At 32.2% G+C, this 15,489-nt stretch overlaps 1 protein-coding gene across 8 annotated transcripts in view; it reads right to left on the reverse strand.

Annotated features, from left to right (window-relative positions):
* Window positions 1–15,097, reverse strand: part of LOC117177911 (ankyrin repeat domain-containing protein 17-like) — a 60,487-nt gene extending 45,390 nt beyond the window's left edge. For all 8 annotated transcript variants that reach the window (XM_033369008.1, XM_033369005.1, XM_033369007.1 and 5 more), the window contains exons 1-3: window positions 14,664–15,097; window positions 1,969–2,412; window positions 953–1,100 (exon numbers count right to left, since the gene is read on the reverse strand). In XM_033369008.1, the coding sequence (XP_033224899.1) occupies window positions 953–1,100; window positions 1,969–2,412; window positions 14,664–14,870 (799 nt within the window). In that variant the 5' untranslated portion in view covers window positions 14,871–15,097. The remainder of the gene's footprint in view (window positions 1–952; window positions 1,101–1,968; window positions 2,413–14,663) is intronic.
* Window positions 15,098–15,489: the final 392 nt, after the last annotated feature.

The following is a 15,489-nucleotide window of genomic DNA, read 5'->3' on the forward strand; positions in this document are numbered from 1 at the left end:
CCCCCCCCCCCCCAAACAAATTTAAAAATTTCTTTTTGTGATTTTTCCAAAACTAACGCATAAAAATGGGATATTGAACAATATATGTAACAAAATGTATGTCGAAATCAATTATTTATTTACATGCACCAAACCTATCCTTAATCATAGACTGAATTGATAAATATTAATCGAAACTACATTGTCGATCACAAGTATGACATCACCTGTATATCGATTATTGCTCAAGTCCTTTTAATGCCAATTATATGAGTTTTAATATTTATTTGATCTTAAATAGGTTGAACTCTATCGGAATTATCTATAGAGTGAGCCAGAATGGAGTTATTGTGTCAGTTTTTTAAGAAGACTGCAAAAGTAGTGCAAGTTTCAATGTTTTCTTAAAATTTAAATACAATCTAATATAATAAGCATTTTTTTAATGTCCTTTAGATAATTTACAAGGTAAATTTCTATATAATCAGAACAACTTATCACCATTATTAAAGTGAACATTTTTAATTTCATGGTGCAACATATTGAAAAATGAAACAAAAATGTTGGAAAAATGTTAATATTTTTGTCCAATGATTTATTTAAAAAATATATATTTATGATTTTTATTGTTATTTTTTAATTTTAATTTTAATTTTTTTAAACTTTTTTGCAGAAACTTTGTAAAATGTTCAGTAAAGTCCCATTAATGATAACGATCCCAATAATCCTGAAACTTGATTATAATTTGAATATATTATTCAAATATATGATAAAAGTAATGTTTCATGATAAACCCTATTTATTTTTAACATTTTATAGTATCAAATGGAAATTAAATGCTTTTGCCGATTTCTTGGTTCGATAGACATCCTGATTTACGTAGACTTAATACTTCTTGAAGACTAGCTCTTTATATACGTACTTATGTACCTCTCGATAAACTTTAATGATCTTTAAAATATTTTTAATTCCGTACCTGATGTTGACTGAGCATTCACATCCGCTCCATGAGCTATGAGTAATCGTACAATATCTGCGTGCCCTGCACTGGCCGCTTCCATCAAAGGGGTGCAATCCCCCTTAATTCCACGGTCTTCCACGTTGGCACTCATTGCTAGCAATACCTGAATGTCAACAAAATAATGAATCAATGAACGAATGATTAGCAATATATTAAATTTTTGGTATCAAATATAAAATGTTCTAAAGTTTTTTCAGCGTTACTAAGATCTCTAGCAGCAAAAATGTCATTGCATTTATTAATTTAATTATTCAGACACACAGGTTAATAAGAATCTAATTTACATTAAAAATTATAATGCAAATTTTGATTTTGCTAAAAAAAATGAAAAATGCCCGAGAAGCTTCAATATAAACATAAAAGAAATTTTTTTCTTGATCTTCTTTTAATATAGATATTGGCATTTATGAGCTTATTTATTATGTAAGTCACAATCCATATTCACTTTATTTATTCATACTTGAAGCAGAGCAAAGTGCAAGCAAAATACGACAATAGAGAACACGAGAATAGTAATCGTAAACATTAGAGTCTACACATGTCATCGACAAGGTGGTCCCAAAAAATCTGTCCACTTTCTCGTTTATCACACACAAAAAATCTATTTATTTATTTTCACTTAAAAGAAAAATAGTACAAAAGAAAACAACAGTGAGTTCAAACTATTTTTCCTGTGGAGAAAGTTACAAAACAACATGAATTCCAAGTTAACTTTGCCTCTCGGAGTTCCATGAATCAAGAGCTTCGTGTCATTCGACATCTTAAGTATACTTTAAATAAGACCAATGCAAGAGACAGCCGTCACATAATTAAACCTTTATTATAATTGTCAGAATTCTTCAATTGAAATGAACACAACATTAATAATTTCAAAAAGTGCATATTTCCTTTGTTTTTGTCCTCACTGTGAATTTGTAGAGAAACAAGTGGTGGTTCAAAGCTCTGGATAATATTGATAGAAATCTACAAACCTGTGCAAGCTCGTAATACCCCGCGGAACAAGCCAGGGAGAGCAGACTCTCTCCCTCTTCTGTAGTTTCGTGCACACTTCGTCCCTCCGTCAAAAGTTTCTTAACAGTGCCTACGTCTCCGTCGGTGCAGGCTTCGACGAGAGAACGCTTTTCGTTTTGGCTACGTGGGTTGTCGCTTCTCATGCGGGTTAATGCTGCTGCTGCTTCATCCAATGCACACGAAACACTAGACGTCAAACGACGGAGGACCTCGTGATCGGCCAGGTGTTTCCCATCACCGGATGAAAGCTTCCCGATACCGGCTGCCTCGAGGAGAGCTTCAAGGCGTGCCTGAGTTTCAGGGTCAACAGATCGCTCCGGATCTTCAGGTGCTAATAAAAACTTGGAACTCTCTGGGTGAGTATCTTCCTCTAACTCAGATTGATCAATTGCAAAACACTCCACCTACAATCAACAATCATTTCGTTACTCTGATGTCATTTTCTTTTATTATCGTTGTATATTAGATTAAAATACTGGATGACTCTCAACCTTCAACGGTAACTTAAAAGAGATTCCTAGAATTATTTATTTTGAAAGATAGTTTTAGATTTCTTTTGTCATAGGTCAAGAATCACCCCGTAAAAGAGAAGATTTCATGGAACTTATGTGCTTGAAGTTCTGAACGTTCAAATTAACGAAATTTTCTAACGGTGGCTTTAGAAACAAGAAACGGTTCTAAAATTCTCATTTACTTATAATGCAAATTATTAATTATAAAAGTAACTCATAATGCTTTATTCTAAATTGTAATTAAAACAACATTTCGCCGAGTGAGCGGAAAAACGTAGTGTCTTATTTTTATTTCAAGGGACGTCGTATCTCGCTCACGGTTCCAATAGATTCTATTGGGGCTCACCTGTCGATTTATAGATAAAGTAGAATTAGGAAAAAATATTTCGTTCATTTGAATGTTGAAATTAAGATATCGTTTCTGCGAATTTCCAATTCAGGTTTTGGGGAGATTACGATATCCGTGGCGACAAAGTTTTATTGTGGATTCCTATAGGATTTTTTGCGAGAAACACAAATCTGAAGTTTCAAATCGATATCTCGAATAGTTTTCGAGATATCGAAGACATCCCTGTGACTGGTCACAGAAATAAGGGAAGGCACCCCCGTTACTGGTCATAGAAATAATGCAAGATCACATTCATGTCCCTTTTCCCGCATAGGAACCCACATTAAAACTAATTTTTCTCGTACAAAAATTGCCTATCGGAATGCACTTAAGAAATTACGTACATTAGAAAAGTTTTAAAAATCGATCAATCGAAAACTATTCCAGATATCGATTTAAAACTTTCAGATTCACTTTTTTCGCTAAAACTCATATAGGAATCCACATTAAAACTTTGTCGGCGCGGATATTGTAATCTGGCCCAGGTTTTCCCCAGATCTAATTTTTTTATTTTCTCGGTTAATTAACAGTGAATTATTTTGCATTTTCTGCACAATATAGAACACTACATTTTCTACAAAAAATCAATTAGGATGAATTGTTTCGATTATGATTTATAAACAAGTTTTTGTCAATCGTAAAATTTGTGGTCAAAGCGCTTGAAGTTTTGAGTTGGGAAAATACTTGTAGATAAAATATTTAGTTCATCAAAACTTTCAGGACTTTAGGTACATTGGCCAATGGCCAAAGAGAAAAAATGTTGACGAACATCATCAAAAACGCCTTTTGAAAATTTTATGACTTCGGCAGTTTTCAGAAGCCACTCCTCCTTTTTTTTAAATTAAAAATTAAAATCAAGTATTTTATTTTCCACGGGGTTTCGAGATTCTTGTCCAAAATTATGAACGGTAAAATAAAAGTTCTTCTTTTTTTAATGACTTGAAGCCTGTTCAAAAGTTTTAACATTTTTAAATACAATTTTGTCAAGAATCAAGAATCTTTAATTTGGAAATGTGCAATATTTTGCCCTCTTAATTTGATTGTAAATACAACTTCGAGCCTTTTCTACTGTTGAAATTTAAACTTAAAGTTGTTGTATATGTAGATTTTCAAAATTAAACGCCCTTTACTTATATTTCTGAAGGATTTAGAATTTTAACGCCTTTAATGTTTGTTTAGAAAAAATTCAAAATAATAAAACGATGACTCATGGATTGGGTCAATGATTCAAACTTTATGAAGAATACTAAGTAAAGTTGACGTTTATAACTATTATTGCACTGTAGAATAAAAAATGCACATGATTTTACTTTCGATGAATGTGATCTTAAATTCAAATTCTAATCCGAATCATCCAAATTCAATTTTCCTGATCTTCTAAAAGTTCAAATGTTCGCAATATATTATCCCAATTCTAATTTACTAGAAATAATATGCTTCCCATTATAAAACAATGTGCACGATAAGTTTATTTTATAACTGCATTAGTTTCAATATAATGAATGACTTTTTCGCACTGTTTATGGTTTAGAAAGCATTTAATACAAAATTTCGTTCATTTAAACATTCAGAAGTTTAAGCACATCCAAATTCAACGTTTTCATTTCCTGCAAGAAACATTGAAAATCTGGACAGAAATGTCAAAATTTATCTATACATAAAATATAAAAAGAATACTTTGAATTTAAAGGTTATAATTCAAAATATCCATTTTTTGAAAAAAGAAAATATATACGGAAAAGCAGTACAGAATGTCAAAGTCTAGACCTCCCGAGAATTGTTAATTTAAAGTTATACATAAAACGATATCGAATTGCCAAATCAAGAATTCAAATTGAATTTAGAACTGCTAGTGTGGAGGAGAAACATTTTCTATTGCAATGAGAATACCGATAGTACTTGTAAGTGTAAGATTTTCTCGTTTAAACGTAAACAAGCAACTTGATAGATGAAATTAATTAACCCCAGTAGTTACTCAGACGTACTGTAAAAGAAAAAGTAATTTTGCTTGCAAATTGTACCACCATGGCGTGCACAACAATTTAAAAAAAAATTCCATTCAACTCTGATGTTTCTAAACGTAGGGACAAAAATCAATGAGAATCTGAAAGCATTTCAAAATCTAATTTGACAGATCAAACGCGGTTTTTACACTCATGAATAAATCGTATAAAATCACTCCGATAAAAGACGAGACTAAGGTTATGTTCGAATTCACACCCACTTTACAAAACTCAAACCAATTATTTCCAGAAACAAAGAGAGCATCTCCAATCCCTCAAGATGCCTTAAACATTTTACACTTAGACTCCAAAAGCTCGGTTTAAATTTCTGGAGTCTCACAAATTCCCTCAGATCCTGGGACACGCCACTGATAAAATTTCCCAGGAACTTTTGATACGCACTGAATTGATCGACTTCCCAGCTTCTTGTAATCACCCCGCACTTACAAACAACTTTTTTTTTTAATTCTCTGCACTTTAGAATCTTGACAACTCTGGCTGCGACCTAACGCAAAGAGAGTCAACGTCACTGAGGTTAATTCCCCGAGAGGAGAGAGCCAGCAGAATTCCGAGCATCGATGCTCGCTCGCGTAAAGTCGCGAGCGGCGAGAATTGCACGAATTGCAATATGAAAATTGAGGTTATGCCCGATAGCGAGAAACTGCGAGACGCTTCTTTCCACTTTTTCCTTGGCATTTCATCCCGAGCCTCGAACAATGAAGGAGAATAGTACAAGGGAAAACCTTTTCCTGGAAAATAGGGACTCTGGCTTGGGGAAAAACGAGGAATTTTAGAATTTTAAAAGGCACGAAGGCAGCCTCACCCCATCAACTCGAAAGCACTATGAGATTTGTAGGAAAAACGTCAGTGTCGCGCGCAAGGCACTGACGTAAGTTTCGCGTCGAATTTTCGCCCAATGTAAGAAATACGAGCATTTGGCTAAAATTGAAAATTAATCGAGAGAGGTGAAAGTATCTTTGTAGGCTAAGCAAATGGAGTTGGATAGCTAGAAAGAACAGGGGCTGGCCGCACAATGTGCAGCCATTTCAAGGTGGATGAAACTGACACTTCCTCGCTTAATCCCGCATACCTGCGTTTCAATTGTTTTTTTATTTTCACCTCACAAAGAAGACACTTTGATTCAGCGATTCAACTGGCTTTTCACGTAATCATGCCATCACGAATAATCTGAATCGCCGAAACGTACGATCGGCGGCCACTCGTTGTAATATCAAAGATATGGTGGCTCCGTTCCACAGTTTCCACGCATACGTACACAGACAGGATGCCACTGGCCCACGAACTCGGTACAGACACAAGCACCCCGATGATACACAAAGAAAGGCGAGACTTGCACAGACAGGGAGCTGTCGGCGGAGGTCCGCTCAGCGGCGCACCTATACACACACACAGGCAAAACACATACCTATTATAGCAAAAATAAGGCTCGATTTACAATTGACGTGCACGATCTTGCTTGCACTTGCTTGGAAAACTTCAATTCAAAGCGAAACACGGAATGCTATCAATTATTTACATTATTCCAATAAAAGATTTACTTTTAATCTACATTTTCTAGTTCCTCTAATTCGTTTATATTTAATTGGCTTGTTTTTATTTCACTGCTATCATTTGTTAAATTAAATGTTGTTAAATAAACTAGAAATTGTTCAAAATGTCTTTACTTTTTTTTTATACTTAATTTTGATGTTTCACATATTTCTCGACTATTTGAAAAAAGAATAAATGAAGAGTTCACTTGTGCAATTGGTAATTTAACGCATACCGATCTACGTTTCTGAGCGGACATACAGATGTCGTGACACCATGGGAAAAGGTAAACTTAAAACGTAAGCCTTAAAAAAATCCTACCACTGAGGAATTTATGCAAGTGATTCACGAGTCCACGAGACTTGCGGTGTTACGGTCGGGCTTACGGGTCTTACGTGAAGTTTCCTAACCTCGCTCAACCTCAGCTTTGTCTGACTTTGTAGACAACCATAAAGCACAAATCGGCGTGGTCTATTTTACCGATCCAGAATACATAGGACAGGAAATGGGAGATTCTGATTTCTAACAAAGGAAAATTGGAATTTTAGCAGTTTGTTAGTTGGGCCATTACGAATCAAAGAAAAATTCTACAATATTGTAAAAATATTCCCTTAAGAAGCTGGGATTCTAAAAATTGTAACTTTGAAAAAAAAACCAATGAAACTGGTCATCGGAAATTCCACATGTAATTTAAAAGAAAATAATGTAAACTTAAATCAATATTTGCCAAGCTTTATCAGAGAATATATCTGAAATCTTTTTAGCTTTAAAAGTTACTAACAAATTTAAACTTCCTTAATTAAAAATAGGAACGCGTTAAATTCCAATTTTAAACAAATGTCTGAGTAAGTTAAAACAAATTAGTGGCCTGGCTCATCAAATAATTTTATATCAGATAAGGACACACAAATCCAATGACGACTTATAAATTTCGGCTGTAAAATAATATTCACAGTGATTAGATAAGGCTAATAGAATTGCAAAATTTTCTACGACAAAATGGTGAATTTCTATTTAGAATAGTGGAATCAAACATCAATATATGTACCATACAAAATACAAATTCTGCTATAAAGTGTAATTGCCGTATGTACTTATCCTTATCTTCAGTGAAAAAGGATCGTAGAAACTTCTCTGTAGAAAGAAAAATTCAAAAGGTGAACTTGAGAGTAAAAAAAAACATCCACAATTTTATCTGCAAAGTAGAACATTTACAGTTTTAGTGAGTAGGTTTTGAAAGAATGATTTTTATGCTCTTTATCATTAATATATGCAATCCAATAAAATCAAGTTCTAATGATTTTTCCACTCCATATATTCCTAGGAAATTGTTACATCTAACCTTTCTAAATATGCATCTATATTTTATAACATTGAGCAATTATTTACAAGGACAGTAACATTCACTGATTATTAATCTTTCAACGACTAAACAAATTTTCAAAAAAACTTCCAATTTGTAAAGATATTTTGCAAGCAAAAAATAATATCGAGCACATGACAAAAGGGCTATTGAATTCTGGAGTTTTCCAGTACCCACTAACGACTGTTGTGCAAGAAATTATTTTTCATGTCACAAGGATCTCAGCGCAAAAAGAGTTCAAAAAAGGAGAAATAGGGCAATGTTTTCACGAGAAAGGGGAAAAGCGGGGGAAAGATTAAACATTAATTTGTATATATATGAAAGAAGAACCAACATTTTTACAAGAAATGTTATATTTTAAAATAATTATACATAATTCTGCGATGATTTCTGTCATTAACAAATTTAGTTTTTGAAAATTCATATACTTATGTCGTTGGAAAACTATTCAAAATACAAAAAAGTCCGGCAAAAATACATTTTTTTTAATAGTCAATTTTTATACCATTAAAATCGTTCTTCTAATCAAAAATATGCATGTAAATTTGAAAATACACTCCACAATGCTCTTGAACTCAAATTAAAAAACGTCTAAAATATTTAATATTTCAAAAATATTTCATTTACATAAGAGTCAATGAAAAAAATATTTTAGCTCTAAAGTTGTATTTAAATCCTAAATAGTTTAGTTTCAAATTGGTCGAATAAACATTTATACATTTTTTACTCGTAATATTAAAAATAAAAATTAAAACTGCCCAATATTCCTAAACGGAATTAAAATTTAAGTGTGCTAATTTTGATCGTTTAACTTAAAATTGTTCAAGCTAGATCATTTAAACTTTGCAGTTAATCAACTTATAAAGCTTAAGTTTTTTTATACCTTGCAATATTCACTGTTTTAACTTTGTACATTTCAATTAACGTGTTCACCTTCTAATCCCTTTTGTTTGATTTTATATTTTTATTTTTTTTAAGATTCCTATTTTATATTGGATAACAACTTCTGTCTCAGGTTTTCACATTTTTAACATATTTATTTAAATGCTTCAATATTATATAGATGAATTTTATTGTTTTCATTGATGCACTTAAAGCTATACGCCTTGCTATATGTGTATTCTAGCTGTAACAAAAAATGTAACTTTAATTTTAAAAATTATCAAATTAAATTTTTTAAATAATTGTAATAGGTAATTTTGTGAGCTAAGCAAATTAAACGTTCACTACACACGATAGAATATTCTATTTTTTAACAGACTAATTTTGTAGATTCAAAAGAAATAATGGCTCGGATAATTCTTAGGTTGTCCTCACGTTCCTACATTTACTAATTTCAGAGAAGTTCCCGCATAATACAAATATTATATTTACAAATACCGTGCATTCAAAGAGAAAGGGGGAATTTTTTCGTGAATGGGGGAAATTTAAAAAATGAAACGGAGGGGATAATGGAAAGACTTGTGATCCCTGGTATCTTAAAAATTGGTCCAGTTCTAGAATAACCTTTTAAGATAAATGTAACTCCCTATAGAAACGGTCGAGATAATTCAATATGGAATTTCCAGACTCAGTAGCTAAATAACAGGAGAAATTCTGGTCCTACCAACAGAGAGTTTGATTAATTGTTAATCATTTTAGAGTTTTAAAACACTAGTCGTAAAAGTTTCTATAATAAGCCTGTATACTTTACAGTTAACAGAGATAGTTTCCTACCAATCTCTGCCATACTTTTGAAAAGAATGGTTATCTGCATCTTAGAGATAGCCACTTCCTTAGACGCAGTACAGCAGACCTAATATCAATTGAAGGGTCATGTGCCCTGCGAGGTCAGCCTGAAAAAACCTAACAAAAATCATTATCGTTTTTCTAAACAATCCAACTGTATCAAATATCTCCAAAAAGAAAGAAAAAATATATATTATTATTCAAACTTACTGTATAACTTTCGAAAATCTCTGAATAAAATAACTACATACTGACAATCATGTCATAGTATTAGACAAGTTTGACGATAAACCGAAAATAGTCATAACAAAACCAAGCCTGATAATAAAATAAAATGAAACAAAAAAGTAACTGTTTATGCATGCCAAGTATTCAAATCTATTACAGCAAAATTGTAAAGTCTACTCGAAAAATAGTGTCGATTTAAAGTGATTTAATTTGATTTTTCCAAAACTAGACTTTTGTAAATAGAACATTTCCAAAACTCTACTTTGCAATAGTTTTTTTAGATAAAACTTCTATTTGTCAAGAAATATACAATTGCAAAAGTTTTTTAAATTAATACAATAATGTTAAAGATACTGGTGATGAAAAATAAAAGATGCTTGGTTTCCGATTTAGAAGGTTTGTCCTAGAGCCAATATTTTTCGAATCATTTAAAATAAAAATTACAATCAGAAGTTAAATGGTTCTTTTCTACTTGAATGCACAAAATATTCTGCAGTAGATTTTCATAATGTTTTTTAAAGAATCTGTTTATACATAATTCAGGTAAAAAAATTCTTTGCACTCTTGGGAACCTTGTCCAAAAAGGATTTAAAACCTTTTTTCAATTACAATAAAAGTCTAGAATATAGCCTGACTACAAAAGCAAAAGGCGATAACTGGAAACTAATCGAGCATTTTCTACAATCGAAAGGAAGCACTTGTGCACTAACATCTATGCACTATCAACCATTCTACAAACTACAAACGCATTCTGACACGCTCGTGCACGCATCTATCACGCACACAAAGTACAAGAGTCTAGTTACTAATGTATAATTTACTACTAGAATTATTATAGAATTGAAAAACTGAAGAACGTTCTGCAACGTCAAAATCTCTTATTGAAATATTACGGCCATGATTTTCCGAAGGGATGATACTAAGCTAGAATTAACCCTTAAATGAATAGAGGAATTTTTTTTGATGATTTTTAAATTCAAAGGTTCCATAATGTATATGTAAATCTAAATTGGAAGCCAGCCAGATTAAACAATTCCAGAAATAGGCACTGAAGTTTGACACCTTAAAAATTAAGCGTTTCTTTAAATAAGGCACTCAAAATAAAAAAAGATTTGTTTTCAACGTTTCAATTAAACAATTACAAACTCAAAACACACAAAATTAAATATACTAGAATTTGAGGTGCTTAGAAATGTAAAATATGTAACTATAAGTATTTTATATTGTACAAATTAAAATTGATGGTTTAACAATTTTATATTTTTAATTTAATCCTTTAAGAGGAGAGATGTTCAAAATTAACAATTAAAAATGGTAAGACTTTTAATTTCGAAGGATTCGATTAAAAAAAGTTCAAATTAAAACGGTTAAAATTATCAATCTATGAATTTTAAAAAAATAAGCTGACAGGTAGGCCAAATTTAATGTTTTATTTTGAAATTAATCCTTTTATAAAAGGTTTCAGTGTATCAATAATTAAAAATTATTCGTTTTTAAGGTTTTCAAATTCTCAATTTTAGAACCAGATGTTTCAAATTAAAAACCATTGATTGTTTGCTTTTTCAAGAATGTGTAAAATGTGGAAAAATAATTACTTAGCGGCAAATTACAACATTTTTAATTATCTGAATTTGCATAATTCAAAATTAAGAGACTTAATACACAAATATTCGAAATTAAGCTTAAAAAAATAAATTTTTTATACTTAAGGCCTTAACCAAATTAATAATTTTAGAATTAGGGAATTAAAACTGAGTTACTTAAAAATGGCTGTGCTATACCTACGCTAACTTGAACTAAACCTACGCGAAGTTTCAATTTGAAATTGTTCATAAATTTTTTATTAAAATCCTTTACAGCTTAAAAATGGTAAAATGGAAAAGGTTAAAATTGGAATAGTGTGATGTTAAACAATTCGAAATTATTTGTTTCTAATTTAAATAATTCAAAATTATACAATTTAAAAAAAAATCCTTTTAATACTTGACCGACAATAAATTCATAACACTCAAAATCGTACTTTCAAATTTAGAGATTAGCTATTCTCCTCTTTACTAAAATCCGTAATAATTGAAAATAATTTTAAATTGAAAACGTTTAAGGAAAAATTGCAATGAAACTATAAAGATTAGAAATTTTCAAATTAACACGCTCTCTAAAATTCAGGAATTAATCATTATTTTTAGTTTGAATCGCTAAAGCATGTATATTTTTAGTTTGGAATGAAGCGGTCAATTTTTGGTCAGTTTTGTAATTGTTATTTAGACATTTTCAGCTGTAAAATAATTTTGAAGAACATGTTGAGTTATACTTTGCTAAAAATTTAAAGTTAAAAAAAAAACTAAATAAAAAAGCTTTAAAATTTGAAAACCTTGGAGTTATCTGTTAAAGATTTTAAGAAAACTTTCAAGCTTAAAAGTCTTAAAATTGGAAGTTTTTGTAATTCTATAAACTTCAGATTTTTAAACAGAGTTTACGTCGAAATAATTAAATTATAAATTTTAGTATATGAAAATATCTAAATTAATGGGATAATAGATGGACTAGGTTCATGAAAAATATATTAAAACTTCAAAAGTTTAAGGTGTTTTCGAAAAAATTGGTTCTTTTTGAAGAAAAAATGATGTGTAAATTTGAACTAAAATTAACAATACGTATTACTCTCTCATCCGCCTTAGTATCTTCCTTATTTACGAAATTACAGAAACATATCAGTGATTATTTTCTTGAATTTCACCCGAAATCCAACGGTGAAATTAAATTTTTTGTCAAATTAATCTTAGCGAGTATTTATCGCAATAATATCATTTTGTATAAATTAATCAATGTCCTTGAATCCTATAATAAAGTACCTTTTAGTGTTCTAGAATCAATGTATATAAATTATATTGCGAAAAATACCCATTGAGTTTAATATATCTAAGAATCTAATTTCACTATTGAATTTGCGGTAAAAATGAAAGAAAATAATAGCTGATATTTTTTCTAATGCCGAAAATAAGGAAGATATTAAGCTTTGAATGATTTAAGGCCGATGCGGGAGTACTAGGCATGAGTGGTTTTAGCTAAAACTTATACATACTAAGTTTGTTGTTTAAAAGAGAGAAATATTTTCAAGCACCTTAAATTTATTTAATGTTATGCTTTTGTTACTATTTATGGGCCACCGTAATATTGAAACTCTACAAAGTTGGGTTTGGGATATCTAGTTTTAAAAGGTTATAAAAAACGTTACAAAATTTTAATTTTAATGTTCATCAAATTTATAGTAAAGTTCTTCGCGTAGGTATAGTTATTATGAAGTCGTTGCATGTCAGCGTAGGTTTGGACACTTCCTTTTAAAATTTAAGTGTTTGGATTCAAGGTCTAACCTCAAAATTTGAACTTTTCATTCTACACAAGCCGCAAAAGTTATTAAAATCTTTTACATTTTTGCTACACCGCCCTCAAAACTGCACAATTTACAACTGGAATATTAGCAATTTTGTAGAATTTCAAAATGAACTCGTTCAAAATCGTAGTATTCCATGTGCTCTGAAAGTGGAAGTGACGTTTAAAGTGTCTGGATAAGTTTTCTACTATAAATGGAAAAATATCATATTAAAATAATAAATTCACTCTCAGTTTTAAGGGACCTTTAATCTGATACTTTTCAGATTATTTTTCCTTGCTTAATCACTGGTTATTTAGTGCCCATTGATTATTAATTTTTATTGTTTTCACAGAGCATCAATAATAATTTCTATCCAATCATGTGCTAATTAATTCTTATCGATTTTTCACAACGTTCTGTTGTTTCTACCCCAAAAGCTAAATTGTTGAATTAAGAGTTAAAACAAAGAATCAAGATCAAAAAGGCAAGGCAAGGAATTTGCTTCAGAAATTTCGCGAAATGATTTTCTAGGAAAAAGTCTTGTCAATGCTGAGGGGGAATGCGAACTGACTGAACCGAGGCACTTGAGTAGCGAGCAAGGCTGTTGGCTCGCTGATAAAAAAAAGATGCGATGCGCTCGTGACTGTGAGACTTGTGGAAATACCGACGAATTTGGACGACGATTCTGATTGACAATCACAGAATCACAGAATGAAACTCATATCCTTGACTGACATATCACCGTCTTACCAGAACCAACTAATCGTGCAAATATCCCGGTTACATAACTTCCCTCCGCGAATTGAGAAAATTCCCTTCTACCTTTTTCTCCTCAGCAAGGGAAGAAACCAAGATCAGAGCAGACATTGAAATCACATTGCATAAATCCACATAAAGAGAGATAATAATCCACATAAATGGCCAGCAGAAATTCACATAAAGCCCGGCCTTGTACTCCGGTAGTCAGGCCGTCGGCCTGTGATTCTCGACTACCAGTGACTGCTATCGTTCATGCCGTGCGATTAACCCCGTTTAACGGGTCTTTTTCGCGAGACGAGTTTTCGCGACATTCCTATATCGCACTGCTCGATATACCCTCGCATGCCAATGCCGTGTAATCACGACGTAAAACAATGAGTATGAGACTCCCAGCTTTCAGGGACTCTCTAGTCTCTTTTTCCTCTCTTTCTAACCTCTCTCTCTCTCTTTCCCACACAGCACAGTGCTCACAGTGAATCGCGAAAAAAAGTTGGACAAATTGATTCCAATTTTCAATCCACGAAGATCTAAGAAATAATGCTGAATGATGTCTACTCTGGACGAGACGATAATTAGTCACGCCAGAAAGGAGAGAGAGAAGATTAAAGAGTTGTGAGTCGGTGAAGTGCCGAGAAACCCGAAAAGACAAGAGGCCAATTTTCTCTCCTTGCTCTGTTCTTGCCTTCTCTCTCTTTCCCGATTCATTCCTCATTGTCTAGAAAAAAAAACGAAGTGCAATCATCCCTTTACCTCGGAAACACTGTCCTCCTCGCTCTCCGACGAATCTGTCATAAAGCGGGGCTGCAATTCCGAGAAAGTCTCGTTCTCCGACTTTGTTGGGCTGGAGATGGAAGATTGGGGAGTCGACGACGTCTTCCCAATCTCGTGGTGAACACTCGATGCTTTCTCGTTGTGTTTCTGGCTATCCGAGGTCGTTCCTTGTGCTACATTCTGCATTTTTACCTTCCGGATGAATCATATGACACCAAATTTCGAGTACTCACGCCGCAAAATCACCCACGGAACACTGTGCGAAAGACATTCGCGATCGCCGTCATTCACTATGGCCGTCCCGGACTGTCCCGGACTGCCGTCCCGGATCAACGGATCGGATGCCTCTGCGGCCATTCGGTTCAAAAGAGAATGATTGGTTTAGAAGGAAGGGCGGGAAATTTTAAATGGAGCGACAACGCCTTGAAGAGTGTTCATGCTTTTTAGGAAATTTTCTACTTGTTATAAGATTTTTCGGACAACTGCTAGTGCGGAGAGTGTTTTCTTGTTTATTGTCAGTGGCTAAAATGGAAGAGAGACTCATGACAGTCGAAAATTGGGGGTGAAATATGGATTCGAATTTTTGAGTTGATTGCACGTGACACATGACACAGTAGCGAAAATCTGGAATTTGTTCATGCTCAACCACAGTACATATTATTTAAACGAGATATTACAATAAACTTACAATTTATAAAAAGATGAATTTTTGTTTAGAGAATTATTACTTAAATCATTATTCACAAATTAAATTTAAAAATATTTTTTACTAGATATATTGAGTATTACGACATACTCTATGTGA

This window comes from Belonocnema kinseyi, chromosome 8 (genome assembly GCF_010883055.1).
Source record: "Belonocnema kinseyi isolate 2016_QV_RU_SX_M_011 chromosome 8, B_treatae_v1, whole genome shotgun sequence".
NCBI classification, from domain to species: Eukaryota; Metazoa; Arthropoda; class Insecta; order Hymenoptera; family Cynipidae; genus Belonocnema; species Belonocnema kinseyi.